Source organism: Protopterus annectens, chromosome 4.part0, assembly GCF_019279795.1.
Source record: "Protopterus annectens isolate FY-2018-M chromosome 4.part0, PAN1.0, whole genome shotgun sequence".
Lineage (NCBI taxonomy): Eukaryota > Metazoa > Chordata > Ceratodontiformes > Protopteridae > Protopterus > Protopterus annectens.
In genome coordinates, this window is record NC_056733.1 from 833,352,709 (window position 1) to 833,373,915 (window position 21,207).

The 21,207-nt window shown below is 41.1% G+C and overlaps 1 protein-coding gene across 1 annotated transcript in view; it reads right to left on the reverse strand.

Moving 5' to 3' along the window:
* The window catches only part of UFD1 (ubiquitin recognition factor in ER associated degradation 1), a 145,685-nt gene that overhangs the window by 66,034 nt on the left and 58,444 nt on the right, over window positions 1-21,207 (reverse strand). The window contains exons 2-5 of the mRNA XM_044068779.1: window positions 20,502-20,631; window positions 5,805-5,837; window positions 1,277-1,398; window positions 1,033-1,163 (exon numbers count right to left, since the gene is read on the reverse strand). Coding sequence (XP_043924714.1) covers window positions 1,033-1,163; window positions 1,277-1,398; window positions 5,805-5,837; window positions 20,502-20,631 — 416 coding nt within the window. The remainder of the gene's footprint in view (window positions 1-1,032; window positions 1,164-1,276; window positions 1,399-5,804; window positions 5,838-20,501; window positions 20,632-21,207) is intronic.

Sequence of the window (21,207 nt, forward strand, 5' to 3'; positions counted from 1 at the left end):
CCCCATTTTTCATTTCTGACTTGGTTTTCTGTAGCCATGGGGAGGGGTTGTGCTTTGATTCTGGAAAGTCTTATGGGGGCAGGGTAATTAAGGATGCTCAGGAAGGTAGTATTAAAAAATGCAACTGCGTCATCAAGACTGAGGTATATTAGAGGATGCCAGTTACATTCTTTGAGGGATGAGATGAATGTGAGTGGGTTAAAGTTTATTTTTTTACGTATCTGACTGTAGACAGGTTTAGCTTGGTATAGGTATTTTTTCAGTAGGAATGTTGGGGTGTGATCACTGAGGCTATCTGATAAGCAGCCTGTTATATATGACTGGGGGCTCTTACTGACTAGTATCCAATCCAGGGTAGTGTGCTTGCTGCAGTTTTTATTTATCCTGGTTGGCGACTGGACTAGTTGGGTGAAGCCATGAAGGTTTACATGATGGGTTGGATGGTTGCCAGAACAGGATTGCCAGTCAATATTGAAATCACCTAAAATGATAGTTTCTTTGGGGAGATGGTGGGTAGACCAGCTGAGGAGGTTTTCTAGTGGAGGGATGTTTTGGCCAGGTGGGAAGTAACATCCAATTATGTTGATTTTGTTTTGGTTTATTTTGAGGTTGGTATATATTATTTCTTCATTGCCTATTTGTGGAGCTGATGATTTTAAGATCTGGATGTTTAGATGCTGTTTAAATATTATAGCTACACCGCCTCCTTTCTTGTTTAGCCGGTCTACTCTTAGTATGCCATAACTAGTAGGGAGTATTTGCTCACTGGTAATGTGAGGCTTTAGCCAGGTTTCTGTCAGGATGACTATATCTGGGGAGTACAAGTCTGTACAAGCTATGTGGGAAGAAATAGCCAGGGAATGGTTATGGATAGCCTAGTACCAGCCTACGAACCCATGATCACTACCAATTAATGGCTCTATTACTTTTACCCTTTCAACTGCCTCAAAGTTGGTAAAGACCACATCAACAGACCCTCATCCTTTACTTGGCTTTTAAAACAAATATTCTCTTTCCAAAATTAAAGGATACACAGCTTTGGGGTTTGTGATATCCAGGAAGTCAGGACTCTGTGGCTGGAATTTAGAATAAGTAGCAACAGGAAGGTTAACACTCTCGACTTGTAACAAGCCCCCTTCTTCCAACAGCAAGTTTTGCATCATCTGGAGGATAAAAGCAATGTAAACATACAATATGAAAATGAAGAATAAATTGCAGCATAGTTCTTTCTCATTCCAAACAAATTAAGTATTTTGTCTCCATCACTTTCACTTACCCAGTGTGGAAGGTAACAAATGCCTTCATCAGCTACAAATTCAAGTACTCCACAATGCGTCATCCTATCAGAGTTTTTATTACTTAATTTAAATAGCATGGGATAAGTAATATTAAGCCGACCTGAAAAATATTAAAGAAAAAAAATGACAGTAAATGGTAATATTGGATTAGGAATCATTTTTACCTGCACAGGACACTAACCAAACTACATACAAAAATCCAAAGAAGCCAGACAAGACACAAATGTTAGCCTACTAATTTCTTAAGTTATGTTCGAGCAGAAAAAATGCAGATCTTAAAAAAAAATAAAATAAATAAAAATACTCTTGCACAATGGAGGAAAAAAGATGGGACACAACTGTAGCCCCTCCATTCTTTCCCACAAGTGAGCCCTATAAGTGAATTAAAAAATAAATACAAACAGAAACTACACAGCTGATGAGAAACAGTTTTTACTAACAGAGAAAGACTCTGCAAGGATGAGTAAACGGTCTTAAATGTGAATACAGTGGTCTCACCTTCAATAACCATATCGCCACAACATCACTACGGGCTTTTCATTCAGAAAAAAAGGAGGTCATTGTCCCACTGTACTCATTCCTCATTAGACCCATTATAGAATACAACGCCCCATTTGGTATGTACCTCTCCAGACATCTGCAACAACTGGAAAGGCCACAGAAATACCTCACTAAAAGAATCACAGGCCTAAAGAAGATGCCCTATGCTGACCGACTTAAACTCCAGCTTTACTCTGTTGCATATAGCCTACTCAGAGGCAATCTCTGCTTAACATAGAAGGCCATGTCAAACCCAGAGCTGCTGGACATGCTACACAAAGAAATCCCAATCCCTCAGAGCCACATGCTCCAGGGATATAAACCGTGTCATCACAATAAACAAAACATGCTGGAGGAATAGGTTCCTGACCCAGAGACTCCTCAGACTCTGGAATAGACTGCCCATACATGTCAAGCAGAGCACCTCTTTGGCCCTCTTCAAAAGGAACCTTGATGACTGGATGGGAGAAAGGAAATTCACCCCAGGGATCACATCAGTCGCCCTGCTAGACAGGGGTCCAGGGAAGTAAACAGTGTGGGAAGAAATAGCCAGAGAATTGTTATGGTCAGGCTTGTATAGGCCCTATGGCCAATAGCCTAGTACCAACCTATGAACCTATGTAGTCTGAAACTGGTCATCACAGGAGCAAGAGTAATGCAGAGAACTCTGTGTAACCTAGACACAGAAAACTTCTGAAATCAGTGGCAACAGGAATGTGATGAGCATTTTCAAGTCTAGAATTACCAGCAAACTTAAGGAAGGAATGAGATGTAAAGGATGTGGGGACATTCAAACTTTCAAAAACAGATCAAGAATAGGTTGAAAACAAGTCTCCAAGATGGGTCCTTCTCGGGCATCAGAAAAATTCTTTAATAAACCCCCCCACCCCACTTATCTCATGGAATTGATTCTATAACCCTCCCCTCCACACAGAAAGCAGTTGGTTGATGACAGAGGAAAACAGGCATGTCTGATAAGGGGGAATCCTCTGAAAAGGAGGGGACGATTTCCCACTACAATCCATAACCCTCCTGAGTAACTCTAACAAACCCATTTGCCTGCAACAAGCTGATGGGGGAAAAAATAAGAAGAACCAGGCCTTGTGATAGGTGTAAGGCGGTGGCGGAAGGGTGTGGAGGAAAGAGGAATGCTACAACAATCATTTCAGTATTATTGAACATCCCCTTTTCTGAAAGATTACCTCCTTCTTTGAAGCTTCTTACACTGTCTTCTACATCTGCTTTTTAGAAGCTTGTTCGCACTGTTTATTTTGCTTTTTGTAAAAGGAACCAGAGGCTGCAGCTAATGTTTTTAGCAAACTTGGAGGAGGCCTGAAAAATTCAAATGACCCCCTTAATCAATTTCCCTCTTTCAGCAAACTCTGGAGTACTAGTGTAGCAGAAGGACCAAACAAAACCTCCTTATCCAAAGGAAGACTTAAAATTTCAGAATTTAAGTCTTTAGAAAATTATGTATGCATCCCAGCAAACCGCCTCATAGAAGAAGCGGAGTCAGCACAGTCATAAGAACACTAATTGCTTCTATTTTCCAGGTAACTAAACATTTTTAAAGGATTCAGAGGACTTGCGTTCTGAAGAGGGAAAACGGGCAGTAATGTTCCTCATACTGTAAAAGATGCCAGGACATACTTTAGCACACGGCCCTGATAATTTAGAACTCTAAAGGCTGAAGCGTCAGAAGAAAGAATCATCTTCCCAAGGCTATCAAAAGCTTTCTCATCCTTGTCAGAGGGAGAAGGATTAGCATTAACTTTTTTCAGCATGATTTGACACAAATAGCTACAGGTTCAGATCTGGGATGAGAAAAATATTTTGATATACAGGATCTTTATAAAGTTTGTCTGCCTTTTTAGGGGTTGTAGGTTGACTGTCAGGCATATTGTAGGTAACATCCAAGACATCCTACAAAGCTAATAAAGAAGAGGAACAGCAGTAGGCTGTGGAAATTCATAATAGCTCTTCAAAGAAGCTGGAATATCAGCCTGTTCTCAATGAAACATCTTATTCCTCCTAGCAATCGTTTCAGAACATGAAATTTCTTCCAAATAACTCTAAAGAAACTGTTGCTTCAGAGTCACAATCAGGTACTTGGTAGAGACAGAGAGAGAAACAGTAGAAGCCCTTTCCAAATACCTTTCCTCCTCCTCATCACAACCACCATAGGTTCATTGCCAAGTACTAGGCTTACACCATAGATAATTTGAGGGGACCCATGCATGGGAAAAAGCATTTAGAAGCTGTCTCTGTCCATTGGTAGTACAAGGGGCAGTCCTGGGATAAATTTCCATTTTCCAATCCACAGATCCAAGTTGTGCTTGAATATGGACAGGGTGAACTTAGTTTTATGTGGATGGGAAGTCTGCTCCACAGCAGCGGTATCCTCTGTGAGGTAAAACAGTCCCTCTAAACTGTTCTGTTTATATTGCAGAAAAGGTTTAGATCCCTAGACAGTGCATTTCTGATAAAAATTTGACTTGCTAATGTGCAGTAACTTCATCAGTGTTGGATCAGAGGATGCCTTGTATGCCAAACACAGGTCACTTCTCAGCCGTTTGTAATCCTCAGAAAATGATGTAAACAATTTTTTTCCCCACAAAACAGACAGACACTCAGAGGTGTTAATGCTTGCAATACACCTTCAGCCAACCTACAATCTCTTCCTTTTTCTACAGAAAAACAGTCAGAGTAAGACAAATGTTTAACTTAGTCTCTTTTTTTCTAGGGTCATCCCTAGTAGGGGTCTAACTTAAAGATGGAATTTCACCCTGCGGACCATGTCCAGCTATGCAGAGATGCACTCCCTGTTCCCTCCTCAGAGACAGAGTTGAATGGGTCTCAAGCCCGACAAGGGCACATGAACAGCTATAAAAGAAATTGCTGATCTCTTGTACATGGTGAATGAAAAAGTGACCTCCAATCCCAGAAAAAGAAAAGTTAATGGTCAAAAACCAATAACAGCCACAGCAGAGTCACCCACCAGCAGCTGAGGCTGGGACTGAACCCACTGTGCTGGCAAGGATTTCTTGGAAGTTTTCTTCGTTTTCAGTCCTGAGAAAAGTAGAACCATGAGACCGGAATGCTGTTCCATGGTTCTGCTGAAAACAGAGTCAGATTCCCACTTAAAATAGCTAGAGCAAGTTGGTAACAGGTAAGCAGTCAAAAATAGTGTTTACAAACAAAATATACAAGGACAGTCCCAGAACACACTTGCCCCAATAAAACATGAAGTCCCACAAAATAAACAAGCTTTTCCACAAAATGTGCTTAAAATAAGCAAAAACAGTAAAAGGGGGAATGAAGGTAGGTGTGTCTGGCATCATATATCCCACTAACACATCACCTGTGGGGAACATCTGTTCAAGGATCAGGGTCCCCCGAGGGGCTATGTTACTTGCGGAAGTGAGCAACATCTTCCCCAAGTGCATGCATACCTTCAAGTGCTTATGCAGCACACAAGGTGCGTCAAGATACAAAGGAAATATCTGTTGATAGTTGCCTGTATGATGATTTCACCACTATCAGCTCTTAGCCCATTAGTAATAAACAAGCAGAGTCACAGTGAACAGCCAAGTGGCTGCCAGGCTATATTAAAAAAAAAAAAAAAAAAAAATTTACCAAAGGGTGACAAAGGTGCCTTTAGCTTGATCAATAATATATGTACATTGTGGCAACTACTAACAAAATATTACTTTAGAAGTAAAGACATCCTTCATCCTACCTACACGACATATAAAATAGTCTAATAAAAAATATTTGACATGAATGCAGTAGAAAATGTTCACAATGTTTTAATCAAAACTTAACATACTTTTATATTTACTTAGAGATGTACAATCACCTTCAGAAAGATATGATATCAGCAGCCAGTGCTTCAAAGACAAATGAAACAGAAGAGCCAAAGGAACAACAATTCATTTTACTATTTCTATAATAAATACTACTTACTGAGTTGATCCAGTGCTGACGGTGGCATAATAACTGTGAAGAAAGAAGAAAAAATGGTCACATTTGTTACACTTCCAAGTACATTTCACCAAAAAAAAAGTGACAGTACTGCATTCTCATCAAAACCCAAAATACACAGAAGGGATAAGCATCTGTCTTTATGCAGGTCACGAGTTCACTAGACCGCAAACTGTTAGCATAAAATACTCTCAGAAGCAAGCTGGCCATACTTGTATTTATTTCTGGCACTGACACAGTATAGTACATTCTCCACATAACAGGAAAAAGGCTGGAGCCACACACTACTCTCAGGCAAAAGACCTTTCAAGCCAACAAAAATAATAATAAATTAAGTTACATCGATAAAATAAAAATTCGGCAAACCTAATTGCCAAGAAGCAACACAGCTCCATGTTATTTTAATGATCCTGAACTCAGGTGAAGTCAGATACTGACATACAGGCAAGTGTGGCTGGAGAAAAGGACAATGGAACATGCTTTCACTCTGAATGGAGGTACCATTTTACAGACATCCCCCACAAAAGCAAAGTCTTATATGTTAGCAGACTAAACTACACTGTAGCAAAATAGTTCGACAAACACACTGACTAAAAAATGGGATACAAGGAAGGTGGGGGACACAATTTACATTACCAGCACAATGACAACCATAAACACTATGGGTCTATGCTCAGCCATCAAACGGAAAAAGCATCGAACAACATGTCTCATCGAACATGCTGTTCATCAAGCTGTCCAAGTAAGATTGCATTATGGTAGGGATCAGGAAACTTGCCCTTTCCCCACTGTAGTGTGATCTCTGACTTAGTGGAGAGAGTGGGGGCAGGGGGCACAGCCTCCCACATGCTGATCGATGTAATGTCGTTCGGCAGTTTTTCCATTTGATGGCTGAACATAGACCCAAACACTTTTAAGGTCACTTCAACTTTGGTTTTCATCACAGGCTATTAGACAAAACAGTTCATGAGAATGTGCACAGTTTGCAGGCTACAACCACCTTCCCTCTGTCATCATGTACATTCATTTTATGTGACGCAACATTAACAACTACTATATTCCGATCAGCAGTGCATGTCAAAGCTTTATTTCTTTACCAATGCTTCTATGCGAGCCGTTTGGAAAGGTGCAGCAGTTTATGAAGTGGCAACCATTTAAGAAGTTTGTTGTTAACTCTGCATGTACAGCAATTAATTTTAGGTGGTTACTCTAGTCTATTTCATGAGCAAAAATAAACAATACACATTAAACAATTCCAGTGAATGACTAAAGGGGGTACGATGGGCATGGCCACTGGATTTGTGGTCCAGTCTAGCTATTTATGCAACTTAGATATAATGCATGCAATAAAATAAAAATGAATGCCCCAATTCATAAGTAACCGATATTCTATTTTATGAACTTTTATTATGATTTTTGTAACTTCAGTAAATTTAAAAGAACTACAACATGACTTACAAAGAACAAAAAGTTAAACAAATTACTTTGCAGCCATTCTAATACAAACTTTCAATAAAGAATGTATTGTTCAGCAATTAAATAGGTTACACGTAAGATTTTAAAATCATACTCCACTCTTATTTAACATGGAGTTATTCCACTTACTCCAAAACTTCCTTATTGCCCAGATTAATCTAGCATTCACTGGTCTCATACATACCAGTTACTGAAAACTGCTCTACCCCTCCTTCATGTAATTCCTCTCATTTCTTTGTCCTTCAATGTATTCATGACTTATTACATCCTCACTTTTTGGTCTAACGTTTGTTTCCCATTTCCTTTTGACTGCTTTCTTTGCTATTAGTAAGCTCAACTTGTTATGCCTTGCAATGTCTCAGCTTTTCTAACACCATGTCCCAAGCTTGATACCATTTTCTTGTTACTACCACCCTCTGATTAAATCTAATGGGCGCCTACAAGTCTTTCTTGAATGCCATAAGCGCCTAACAATCCTGCCAAAAAATGTGTTTCCAGATCCTGTTTTTTACCCATTGCACATCTTCAACATTCACTATCGATGTTTGGGAACATTTTCTGTCATCTCACCAGGCTACAAAAACACTTCCACACAAATATTCCAATTTTTTTTTACCTAGTAAGCATATCTAAATGCTCGACAAACATCACTCCGATTTTAATGCAACATTTTGTAACCCGCATCAATTCTTTTGTTTCTTGTTTAATAAATTTGCTTGCCTTCAAATGTACCAGTCCTCCATGTGCTTAGTTGTATCCACTTTTCCAAATAGTGACCAACACTATCCTGTTTTCTCCCTAAGGATTACTTCCTTGCTCATTCATTTTTCCACATCAGGACGTCATTCTGAGGTTAGGTACACAAATCTTACTTCTGTAGCTTTGGAATAATGTTACAGCTCAGGGAGTTCTACCCCCCCCCCCCATAATAATGTTTCAGGTCAGGGAGTTCTACCCCTCCCGTCTATGGGTAGCACTAATGTATCCCATTTCACCCCAGTGTTTCTCCTTTCCCAGACAAAGTACTTTATCTCCTTGTTAACTTACTCCCAATGCTAAGAGCCTTAACAAAAACTCCACTCCCTACAAGTACTCCTTTCCCTGGAAAACATCAATATATACATCATTAGAGACCAGGTGCAAAATCACTGAAAGCAACCCATCCCTGCAGGATTTCAATACCTACCATACATTCAGGCCAATTATATTAGCTGAAAGCACTAAAGGGATGGCGATGTCGCCAGAACTGAAAAGAAACAGTTTACCTCCAGACTACTTAGACAAATGATGTGGAACTCCTCTACATCCACATACATACTACATCTACATACTTACCATCAGCAGGATGCCTTATATCATGACTAACTACAGGACCTCCCCTCAGCCCACACCTCCTTCCTAACTAGTACGGAGTCCTTCTGCATTATATCAAACACCATTCTCCTAGGGTACTTCAACTACTTCTCCATTAACTTTTAGACTTCTACATCCCTGGTCATGTATGCCCAGAGATTTCTCGGCTTTATCAATACAAATGCACTGGAATAGTTAGTTTGCACCCCAAACAGGGTCAATAAAATTAAGGATTTTGTCATCAATATGGGACACCTCTGTTCCCTACTAACTGTAAATCTCTCCCTGGTTAAATTGGACTACAAATCATTCACAAGACTGAAGACAGAAGCATCCTCCAATACCTCAGTATTCATGGATTATGCCAAGGCTAATCTACTGAAATGGAGTGATAACCTGGCTAAATTCAACATCCCCTTCTAACTCGATAATCCCAATGTTTATGTATAATCCTTTACTGTAGAGTTTTGCATCCAGGAAGAGAGAAGTCACTGTCTCCATCTACTCTTCCCTCATTAGCCAATCAGAGTACAATGCCCCATTTGGCATGTACCTCACTAGACACCTGTAACAACTGGAGAGGCTGCAAAGGTACCTCACAAAGAGGATTCTAGGCCTTAAACACTTGTCCTATATGGACAGACAAACTCCAACTATTCTGTCTCATACCACCTACTTAGAGATTTCTGCTTGACTTACAAAGCCATGTCTGACCAGCTCCGTTAGAAATGCTACATCTAAAGAAATCCCTCCACACCACACCCTCCAGAGACCTCAACCTCATTACCACAATCTACAGAATATGCTGGAGGGACAGGTTCATAACCCAGAGACTGCCCATGCTATGGAATAGACTTCCCATACATCTCAAAACAGAGCACTTCACTGGCCCTGTTCAACAGAAATCTTGATGAGGGGATGGGAAATAGAAAATTCCCCCTGGGGATCACTCCAGTGGCTCTACTAGACACAGGCACTGGGAACTAAGGTCAGGTGGCATGATGCCAGGGTAATCCTATGGGCTAGGCTTGTAAAGGCTCCAGGGGCACTAGCCTAGTACACACCTATGAACTGCCACATTCTATGTACATGTGCATAGCTACAGATGTATCTGGCCCTGCCCCAAAGTAAATACAATGGCAAATTTGAAAATAAACCCCTATGGTGGGACCCAAATATAAAATCAGGCTCTATGATAAAAATCACTGCATGAAAAGTAATTAACTCTCAAGATTGGGGGGGGGTGTTCTTACAAACTTAATGGAGAACTCCTAACCCTGACCAAATCAACCAAAGCCACCCAAGAGGTAAAAATTGTTACCAAGGAAAAGGGCGACCACAAAGCCTTTTTTTAAATGTTAAAAAACAATGCCATGTACTGTATCGAGCTGACAGGAAATGATACCACATAATCTGTCCCAGAGAACGTGGCCAATAAAATGTATGATACATTTAGCTCTAACTTCACCTCCCATATTCCAAGATATCATACCTACATTTACATCCCCCCTTCAAATCTCCCATGAAGTAGCAGTAATCCTCAAGGCACTATCCAAGGCCTAGAACACTACTGGCTTCAACAGGGCTAGTTAACATACCAGGCTGCTTTAATGGCCAGGACGTCAGACCCCTACAAAGGCTATTCAATGTCAACCTCCAAACAAGCTCTGGGCATGATGACTATATGACAGCAACTGTCATCCCCCTGCACAAAGGTGGAATGGCATCAATGGACCTAGAAAATTATAAACCTAAAAATTTGACAAACCTCATCTATAAGGATATGGAAAGGATCATTATGGCATTAATAAATACGGACATGGGTAACCTAGAAAATCTCAACCCATGGCAGTTTGGATTTCTGAAGTACAGATCCTGCCTATTTAACCTGCCTAACTAAAAGAAGGTTACTAAACAATGGACAAGGCAAATTAGTAGACACTGCATATCTAGATAATGCAAAGGTATTTAATCACCACCACCTACACTCTGGTATTGTAGGGTAAACTATCCCAGCTAAATGTCGATCCCTATATAACTCAACGGATAGCAAATTGGCTCATGAACAGAACACAGAAAACTAGCATGGGCTGTTCTATCTCCTCAGAAACACTTGTCACTAGCAGCGACCCCCAGGGTTCAGTCCTTGGGCCACTCCTCTGGCATTTACTTTTCAAAGGCCAAAACTACTGTTAAGGGTTCACGGCTATCAAGTTTGTAGAGGACTGTAAACCTGGTGCTGTCAAACTCTCCAGAGGACACAGAGATCTTCCAAGAGGGCCCTTCCAAGCTAATAGCTGGTATCAAAATCATGGACTAAAACTGAATATCAAAATATGTAACAGCAATATCCTCTGCCAAGCAAGACGTTTCTTGCAACTTTCACATTGAAAACATACCCCTGAAAATCTGATCTGGTGGTTGGGGACCTGGGAACCTATGTAGACAATAAACCATCCTAAGATCACAGATTACCCAATATTGTAAGAAAGCACTTTTTTGTTGCACAGCTTGTTACTAAGTGTATGGTGCCCAGGTCTAGGGATGTCATCATTCTACTGTAGGTCACACTTATCAGATCACTTGTAAAGTACATATTAAAGGGAGCTGTATACCCAAAACAAGAGACACCACTGAAACACCTGCAATGTTTTCCTAAGAAACACAAGTCATAAAAACTATGCAGACCGTCTCTAAGTCTTTGGCCTTGTCACTCTTCTCTGTGTCATACAGGCTATTGAGCAGCCATCTCTACCTTGTGTACAGAGCATCAAAAGAACTTGTGTCAGACCTACCGTATATTAGCAAGTCCAAAGGGAGCATAAACACTCATTCAATAGATCTAAATCTCTTACAGCATATATATCTGTCCCTCCCAACATGTTCTGTGCATCAGAGAAAATCACTTTACTTTATGAGGAAAAAAAACCTGTTGCAAAGTACTTCTCTTAAACTACTTAAACGCAATCTGGATGAATGGATAGGTAGGTAAAGTACAGTTATGTACACTTACCATAAATGTAGATGTTAGAGTGTATTCACTGTTGCAGTCATCACACTTGGGTTATCTGCCTGCAGGTAACCCTCAGTCGGTCCGAATACCAGTCTTGGGATTTCTACGTTGGATGCTGTTGCCTCTTCCATGACGTCAGGGGTATAAAACATGCAGCCGATGCCATTACATCAGTTTTTCTTGCCCCAGATGTTAGGAGCCCCTAAAATAGGAAGCAATTACATGGTGTGGAACACCTCCAGTAAAAAGTAAATACCAATGCCATAAGATATGGCCAAAAAAGAGGATAGGTAAAATGTATAGATAAGTCAGGGGGCTGGAGGGAGGGTAACCAGGACTGCAACAGTGAATACACTTGAACATCTACATTTATGGTAAGTGTACACAATTGTACTATGGTCTTCATGTTTCACTGTTGCAGTCATCATACTTCGGTTGATTCTCAAAGCTGAGGAAGGGTGGAGGCATTCAAGAGGAGTTGGGGCTGGCTAGCAGGCCTTGTAAAACTGCTGTTGCAAATCCAGCTCTGGATTTAGAAAAAATAGGCAAGTAGTAATGCTTGGTGAAGGTGTGTACAGAACTCCAGGTTGCAGCTTCCAGTATGTCCCTGGCAGGGACTCCCCCTGAGAAATGTTGTAGAAGTTGAGGTAGCCCTTGTGGAATGGGTTCTGATCCCCTGTGGGGTAGGTTTTCCATGGTGTTTGTAGCAGAAATGGATGCAGTGTGCTATCCATTTGGAGATGGTTTGCTTTGAAATGGCCTTGCCATCTGCCCCTGTAGCAAAGATGACCAGATTTTCTGAAAGGTTTAGTCCAGTCAAGGTAGAACCCAAGCTGTCTGTGCACATCCAAGGAGTGCAGGATCCTTTCCCCTTTATTCTGAGGATTAGAAAAAAAGGTGGTTAAATGGATAGATTGGTTTAAAGCCACACTGGATACCACCTTGGGGATAAAATGATGGGTTAGTCCTGAGGGAAACCCTGTCTGCATGGAAGATAATGAAGGGTTCCACAGCCATAAGGGCCTGCAACTCATACACTCTTCTTGCTGAAGTGATGGCTAGAAGTAAGGCTGTTTTCCAAGAGAGGAATTTTAACTCTGTTGTAGCAGCAGGTTCAAAGGTGGGGGGGGGGGGGCATGAGCTTCTCTTCTGCTTGGCTGTGGGGAATTCCAGTGCAAAATCTGCTCAATTGATGGTTTTGGGGGGGGGGGGGAAGCAAAGGAGGTCCACCTCTGGTGTTCCCCACCTGCGGATTAGAAGTTTGAATGTGCTTGGTTCCAGTTTCCACTCGTGTGGGTCCATTAGATTTCTGCTTAAATCGTCTGCCAGTGAATTTTCTTTGCCTGGCAGGAATTGAGTTTGCAGGTACACTCGACTGCTCAAGGCTGTGTCCCACAGAGCCATGGCTAACCTGCAGAGTGGGTAGGAATGAGCTCCCCCCTTGCTTGTTGATGTACCACATAACTGTGGTGTTGCCTGTTTTTATCAAGAGTTGTCCTGGAAGGATAAAAGGTATTTGAAGGCTGTCAGTGCATTCTGTACAGCTAACATTTCTTTTTGATCGATATGCAGGTGCATCTGTCTTGGGCTCCATTTGCCTTGAATGCATTTGCCTGCCATGAGTCCCCCCCATGCAGTCTGATGCATTTGTTGTCAGGGTTTGGGGGGCAGGGGGTAGAGTGAAAGGGAATCCCTTGTGGTGGTACTCTGCCCACCAAAGTAACTCTTTCCTTAGGCAAGGAATGATAGGAATCATTGTTTCCAGGTCTTGAGACTGTTGACACCAGAGACTTTTTAAGTACCACTGAAGTTTCCTCATATGCAGTCTTGCATATGGAATTAGTAGAATGCAAGAGGCCATGAACCCTATGGCTTGCAGTATTTTTCTTGCGGATAGCTGGGTTTGGGTGGCCAGTAGATTGAAGTAGTTTGTCAAATAAACCTGTTTTTCTGGAGTGAGGAACACCATCTGGGAAGTTGTGTTCAAGCTTGCTCCCAAGAATACAATTTTTTGGCTGGGTACCAGATGTGATTTCATTTCGTTGATGGTGTACCCCAGATAAGTTAGAAGTCTCTTTACAAATGTCAGGTGCTGAAGTAGTAATTCCTGACTGTCCACTTGAATCAGGCAATCATCCAAATATGGGTAAATTTGAATGTTTCTCTGCCTGCAGTATGCAATGGCTGGAGCCAGGCATTTGGTGAATACCCTGGGCGCAGTAGATAAGCCAAAGGGAAGTGCAGAGAACTGATAGTGCATAGAGCCTGCCCTGGAACGTAGATATTTCCTGCAAGATTCCCTTATGGGGATGTGCAGACAAGCTTCTTTTAAGTCTAGGGTGAACAGCCAGGAGTCATTGGCTAGCTTAGGAAGCGGCTGTTGACAGCAAGCATTCTGAATTTTAAAACCACCAGGAAGGTGTTGAGACTTGACAGATCCAGGATAGGGCTCCAAGAGTTTTCTTTTCTGGCCACCAGAAACAGTCTGAAGTAGAAACTCTGTCCCCTTCGCTCTGTTGGAACAGGCTGAATAGCCTTGATACTGAGAAGAGAAAGTACTTGCTTTTGGGCCTCTGCCCACTGGTTTGAGGGGAGGTCTGGCAATCTGCTTGGGGTTGGCAATAAGTGAAAGTAGAATCTGTATCCCTGGGATACAATGTTTAAGACCCATCTGTCATGGGTAATGTACTCCCTGTTTTTTGGATGCAGGGCAAGTTTTCCTGGGTAATGTACTCCCTGTTTTTTGGATGCAGGGCAAGATTTCCTTCTAGGGGTGCAAGTACTTGGACAAGGCTGGGAAGGATGAGGGACAAGTCATTGTGAACTTTTTCCATAGGATGGTGGCTTACCACTCCCTGTTTTTGAGGTGGGAGAACTCTATTTTGTTAGATCTGTGCATACCCAGAGACTGTAGTCTTGGTGGTCTGCTGCCCCTGGGTTTGGATCGAGAAGGTCTGAGAGGGACTGGAAAGGACCAGTTTTTCGAAGGCCAATGCCTACTGAATCTAGGTGGCTGTACCTGTAAGAAATCTTTAACAGTTTGTATAGATTTAGCTTTTTCCTTCATCTTTTTTAAGAACTACTTCTGCTTTAGTGCCAAACAAATGTTTTTGGTTTAATGGAGCATCTAGTCATTTTGCTTTGACATGGTATGATAAGATTTGTTCCTTTAGCCAAGCATGCCTTCTAAGAAAAGACTCTGAGACAGCAGCCCTGCAAGATGCTTCTAAAGCATCAAAACCACACTGCAAAGTATGTTTTACAACTTGGTTTGCAGAATGCAATAACTCTTGTAAAACTGTTCTGCACAATCAGGAATCAACATCATTTTTTGTTTAATTAGTTCCATAATATGTTGCTGGTACTTCAACATGTGAAACTGGCAATTTAAAGCCCTGATGGCAAGAGTAGCAGAGTAGCAGAGGTGTATACCTTCTTCCCCCATCTGTCTAAAGCCCTAGAATCCCTGTCCGAAGGGGTAGGGTTTTTGGCTGTAGTAGCCTTAATGCCTTTAGGTCCCTGGGAAATGGTCTCTGGATCTGCAGTAGGATTCTTAAATAGAAATAATTTGTGAGAGTCCGGTACTCTGTAGTACCTGTCAGGTTTTCTAGGAGCTGGTGGCAAAGTATCAGGGGTAAAACTAGATTCCAGGAAGACATCTACAATTTCCCGAACAGGAGGGATAGCTAAAGGCCTGTGCTCAGGCAAGTTTAAAAATTCCCCAAGTCTCTTTTTGGACTGTGGGTAGTCCTGGCACTCCCAGCGGAAATGCTCTCTGAGGGTATGCAGGGTTTCACCGAAAGAAAAATCCTCTGGTGGGGAGGCAGAGGGAATGGAATCCTCTGCATCAGAATCTTCATAGGTAGATAAGGGTATGTCCGTCAGAGTCATCGGACTCATGATCTGAAGAATCAGAAGGAAAATCAATTCTTTGTCTTTTAGAGGGGGAAGGATGGCTTCCCCTAATTAAAGTAATAAGGTCTTCAGCCATTCTAAGCATTTGTTTCTCTGGCATGGGAGACTGAGAATGGAACTCTGGGCCTGAGAAATTCGGTAGTTTTAGTCTGAAATGAAGTAGTCTGTTTAATACGAACAGTGGAAAGTCTGAATACACCCTCAGAAGCCGGTTGATGCACAATGGCTCCAGACCCATCCAAGGTAGAGACATCCGCAGGTTCCATAGTCAAGAAGCATCTCGTGGCATACCGGACTCTGAATGGACTATGATGGAGTCATAACAGTACCTGTTGCTGACAGACTTGAGAGCATGTGTGATACGGCGTATACTGGCACCTGACAGACCGCGGACTGTGGCCTTTTTCTTATCCAGCCCAGTGAGAGGGACATCAGTGTGTCTCACAATGGAATCACCTATGACTAATATGTTTGATTTTATGTTTTGCCTTAAAGGCTTGACCGGTGAGAAACTGGTGCATGAGCTATTATGTGTGATGCATTCTGCAGGGGAAGTATGTGTAGAGTGCTTATGTTTATGTTTGGGAGGAGTCTGGTTTAGGTATGTTTTTGGTGAGGATCTCCACATATGTAGGTATATGTGATGTGGGTTTGGGTGTCGTAGGAGGTGGTGTGCGCATGTTGGAAATTTGCTCATTGTCATATATACTGACTGGTGTGTGAGAGCATGAATTCAAGGTTCTTAATACCAGTTGCATCTCTCACATGTTGTATTTGTGTGGACTAGGAGTAAAGGGTTGTCGGTGAACATGAGGCAGTTGTTACACTGACTCAAGATGCCCATGTCGGCCAGGCAGGTTGGAGAAACTGTGGGAAATTGTCCATCCATAGAGACAGGTAAATTTATATGATCAGGAAAAGAGATCACACTTAGGAGTGGCTAGTGCATGACAGGTGTGTTGGTACCACTGGAGGCTAAGCTTAGTGTTCCACCTGACAGCAGTGCAGGGCCGCAAGAAACCTCTGGAGGACCACAAGCAAAATGTTAAAAAACAAACAAAAAAAAAAAAAAAAAAAACATTTGCATCTATAACCACCCACAGTAACTGTCAAGTGGCAGTACACGATGGAGCACTACACGCAAATGAGTGCAAAAGCGAGACTTAAATAAAACAAGAAAAACAAATACCTTTAGTTCAAACTAGCCAATAAGAATGTACTCTCTGAGCTCTACTCCAATCACCCTTGATTAGATGGGACCCAGACAGCACTCTCCTCACACAATGGTGCAGAAGGGCTTTCACCAACAAAGGTGGCTTGAAATTGATGCTCAGAAGTTTCAAAACAGATCCAGAAATAGCAAACTTTGAACTGGGCAGTGCTACAGCTGAATTAGTACAATGTACAGTAAAATGCGTCAAAAATAGTTCAGACCATTCAAACATACAGTGGAATGCAAATACAAATTATAAGTGCAATATTGGAGCAAAAACAGCAACTTATAGTTAGTTGGAAGCAATGGATGCCTCAGACATTTCAGTATCTCAGTGAAGAGCTGCTTTTATTGTTCAAGTGATACCAACAGTCTAGATTCAGCAAGTCTGAATCTAACCTATGCTATAAAATGAAGAAGTACTAGAAATTCAAAGTGCATAAAATCACAGCCACAACAGCAGAAAACAGTTTAAATAATGCAGAAATTCACCAGCAATTCTCAGCATAGAAGGCTGTAGCCCACACTCTCCTGCCACAAGAGTCCAGACCACAACCCTCCCAATGTAAAGTAACTGGTTTGGAGCCCAAGTTCTTAAATCTGATCCAATACACTTTCAGAACAACAGACACAATGAGCCTTCAACCAACAATTCCCAGCTTAGAAGGCTGTAGGCTATACTCTCCTACCGCAATAGTCTAGACCAAAATAACTGGTTTGGAACCAAAGTGCTTAAACCGGAATAAAATACACTTGGAACAAGCACAATAGGCCATCACCAGTAATTCCCAGCTCAGAAGAACAGAGGCTACCCTCTCTTCTCACAAGAGTGCAGACCACAAACCTTCTTAATGTAAAATAACTGGCCTGAAGGCAAAGACCTTTAACCAAAACTAAGACACTTAGAGTAACAATTACAATTTAATAAGGCTACTACAAGCAGTAATAAATGCAGCAGAATAAATGCAAATGAACACTAAGAAGCAGTAAAACCAAGATACAGTAATAAAGTAGGAAGAGACACAAAACAGTAAAAGTAGCTGAATAAAGTTTCTTTCTTTTTTTTTTTTTTTTTTTAAAGTTAAGTAGGAAGGGAGGAAACCGAAGACAATTCAAAGTTAAGAAACTAAGGGGTTGGGCCTTCCCAAAAGATCTCACTGTACACAATAGAATGTGCTGATGCAATGAGACTGGGAGGAGTGTCCAATACCAAATTTATAGTAGAGGTGGGCAACTCACAAGCTACCAACTTTTAGGAACCCAACAACAACTGGGCAGGTGGGCGGGGACAAAAAATGGAGACAATCAGAACAGAAGTAAAGAAACCTTGAAACTAAACTCTGAGATAATATTTACAAAACACAGCAGAATACTGTTAAAAACTACAACCTTAGAGCAGCACAGGATTGTTAAATATCACTGATACTGTTAGAGCAAAATATATATAATTAAATCAGCTTTATATACTTATGTCAGCTTTGGATTTCCAAATGTCTTAGATGCAGTAATTCTTGTAGCCTGCCACAAGTGAAGGCACAAACAGCAGAAATTTACAGTCTTAGCCACTACTGCCATATTTTACAGCTATGACTTAAAATGGAGACTGGCCTGTAAGATCCTGTCTCAACTGAATCATTACCTTCGTTTTGCTGCCAGTTATTTCATTTTTTTTAAAAACAGAAATGTGAGATTTCCCCTCCTTCTAGAACAGTATTAAATGCAGAATCCACAATTTAGCTACCCTCTACTTTTTACTCAAGTTTCTCTTATGTAACAACGTAAGATGCTGTAGTATTCAAGTATGATCCAACAATGAATAGGGTGTGTACTACAGTAACATGGCCCTGACATTTGTAAAATCTATTTGTTATTGCTCAGTTATCATATCTTGCTGAATAAAAGGTATACTTCAACTGCTTCTCTGCCATTCCCTACAGCTTCTATCAGAAACATTTTCATGCAGCTCTTTAAACATTTCGCTTTTCTTTTTAACTTCTCTCTTCAGACTCCTCAGTACATCAATATATACAAGATTCCAGTCCCCTCCTGTTAATAAAATGCCTCCTACCAAATCTAATTCCCTTTAGATTAGTTTTTGGTGGAACACTATTCTTTCAGTGCCAGTATCTTCTTACTATTACCATCCTGTCAGTTTAACATTTTTCTTATTTTACCTTGACAGAGGTCCCCTCTTCCCTAGTATTACTCTTCTCCCCTCTCTCATTAATTCTACCATGCATGTCTATAAAAGAGGCTTTTTGACCACTTTCTTATGGTCCGCACTATTAAGGACAGTCTTCCGTAACATTTATGTATTAACTGAGTATTTCCAGAGATATTTTAATATTTTTTCTTATTTTGTGCTGTAAGGCAATCAAATTTAAGACATTTTACACTGTTCTCCATTACACACCAGTCTACGATTCTCCCCTTGGGTAGGTTAACCTTGCTTTTACATTAGTGTTTTTTATTTCCCATTTATTCTCCTTTATAGTACTAGATCTAAACTTTGAATGTCTACTTCTGTTGTAATAATCAAGACTTCCTCCCACCATATGCAAAACTTCTCCTCACCTCCAAGCTACATTTAACTAAGATACACTCTCGAACACCAATGAATTATGTTGAGGATTACACGCCTACCCCCCTCCCCCAAAGTTCATTAGGGATCTAATTTGGAACTTGGACACCCAGAATGCAACTCAACCAAATTATGCCACAACTTACAAAGGCTTTGCATGTTAACTAATGTGTCTGGGCATTTACTGGCTGTGGAACTAAACTTAGGAGGCTCAGTTTGCACAAACAAAGGACAGCATTCTTCAGAATGCCACAACATGCTAGAAATATCCCAGTACAGACCCAGCGGTACTGGCCAGGCAGACTGCCCTCAAACACAGTCACCCTACAGGATGCACACCATACTACTAGCATTATTTACTAATAAAATGACAGGATGCACACCATACTACTAGCATTGTTTACTAATAAAATGGCACAATCATTTTATCTTATTAAATAAGAACAGGGCATGGAACCAATCCTAGATAGCATTTACACACACACAGACACACACCTGTCAATTCATGAACTGGCAGGTCTTCAGGTATGGAAAGAAACAAAAGATGCTGGCCTAAATGCACATAGACACACGAGGGATGTGCAGATTAAACAGACAGCACTATAGCTAGGCTATGAGCTGAGCCACAGTGCTAACTGCTTCAAGACAGCGCTTTCTAAAAATGGACTTTCCTTGTTGCTCTAGGTGGACTAACATTACACACACACAAAAGCAACAACTGGCACAAAAGTTAACAATGCTGCTCACAGTGCCTAGTTCTTGCGTTCAGTTCTCGGCAGTTGTGCCTTCTTTGTAGAGGATGCATCATCCTTCCAGGCACTTCAGAGTCAAGTTTGTCAGACATCCTACAGTCTGCCATAACTAATTTGATGATCTTCCACGCTGCCTTTTAGCCTGCATACCTTACAGTAGACTGGCACCCTATGTGGAATAAGGTTCCTTCCTTAAACCCACTCAATGCCAGGACAGATATTGCCTTGGGCCCTGAACTGCATGAAACAGGCAATTTGAAAATGAAAAAATGAATGAATGAATATTGCTTAATTAAAAGGTGAAAATAATGCAAACAGAAGGTTGGCTTAACAGTAACAGTGTAAAGTGCTAAACCATTAAGAAAAACAAACATACTTTTTCCTCCTTTCTCCACATCAGACCTGTCATTTGGTCCTGCAAGCATCGACACAGAGTAGCAGCGATACTGTGTTGAGAAACGTTGGAATGACCGTGGAATTGGGTGATCAAACATATTAAACGAAAACTGCAAGAGAACGAGAGACACATTTTCAGCAGTTTAATTTATGCATCATAATCACACACCATGACTTTTTCTTTATTAAGTCTTCATAATGGCTGCTCAGCATCCTAGTGGTGCCTTCAAATACAGCTGTAACTCATAGATGACAATATGCACTGATGCTACCCTTGTCTTTTCATGAAAGCCAAGCTCACATTTACCTTTAGAACATCAAGGCAAAGTCAATAATTATTCTGCAAGAATCAGGACTTGAGCAACACAAAGACAGATGCTGTAGCACAGTGCAGCATTTCCTAGCAGTACAGTACAGAAGTTGAGAACTTCAGCTGCAACAGTAATCAGGCTACTTCACAAAACACATGCACCCTCATTCATCCCGTCACAGCTGGATTAAAAGTATAAAATGCATGAAGTTTGAAATTAACAGAGTGCAGTGCACAAAAAAAAAAAAAAAAAAAAACACAACATGGTGTACAAAATTTCACATCAAGCCACCCCCACCCTTTGCAAGCAGTGCATATTCAGTTTCAAACAATAGCACAGAAGTTTGACAAATCTGAAATAGTTTCAATAATCAAG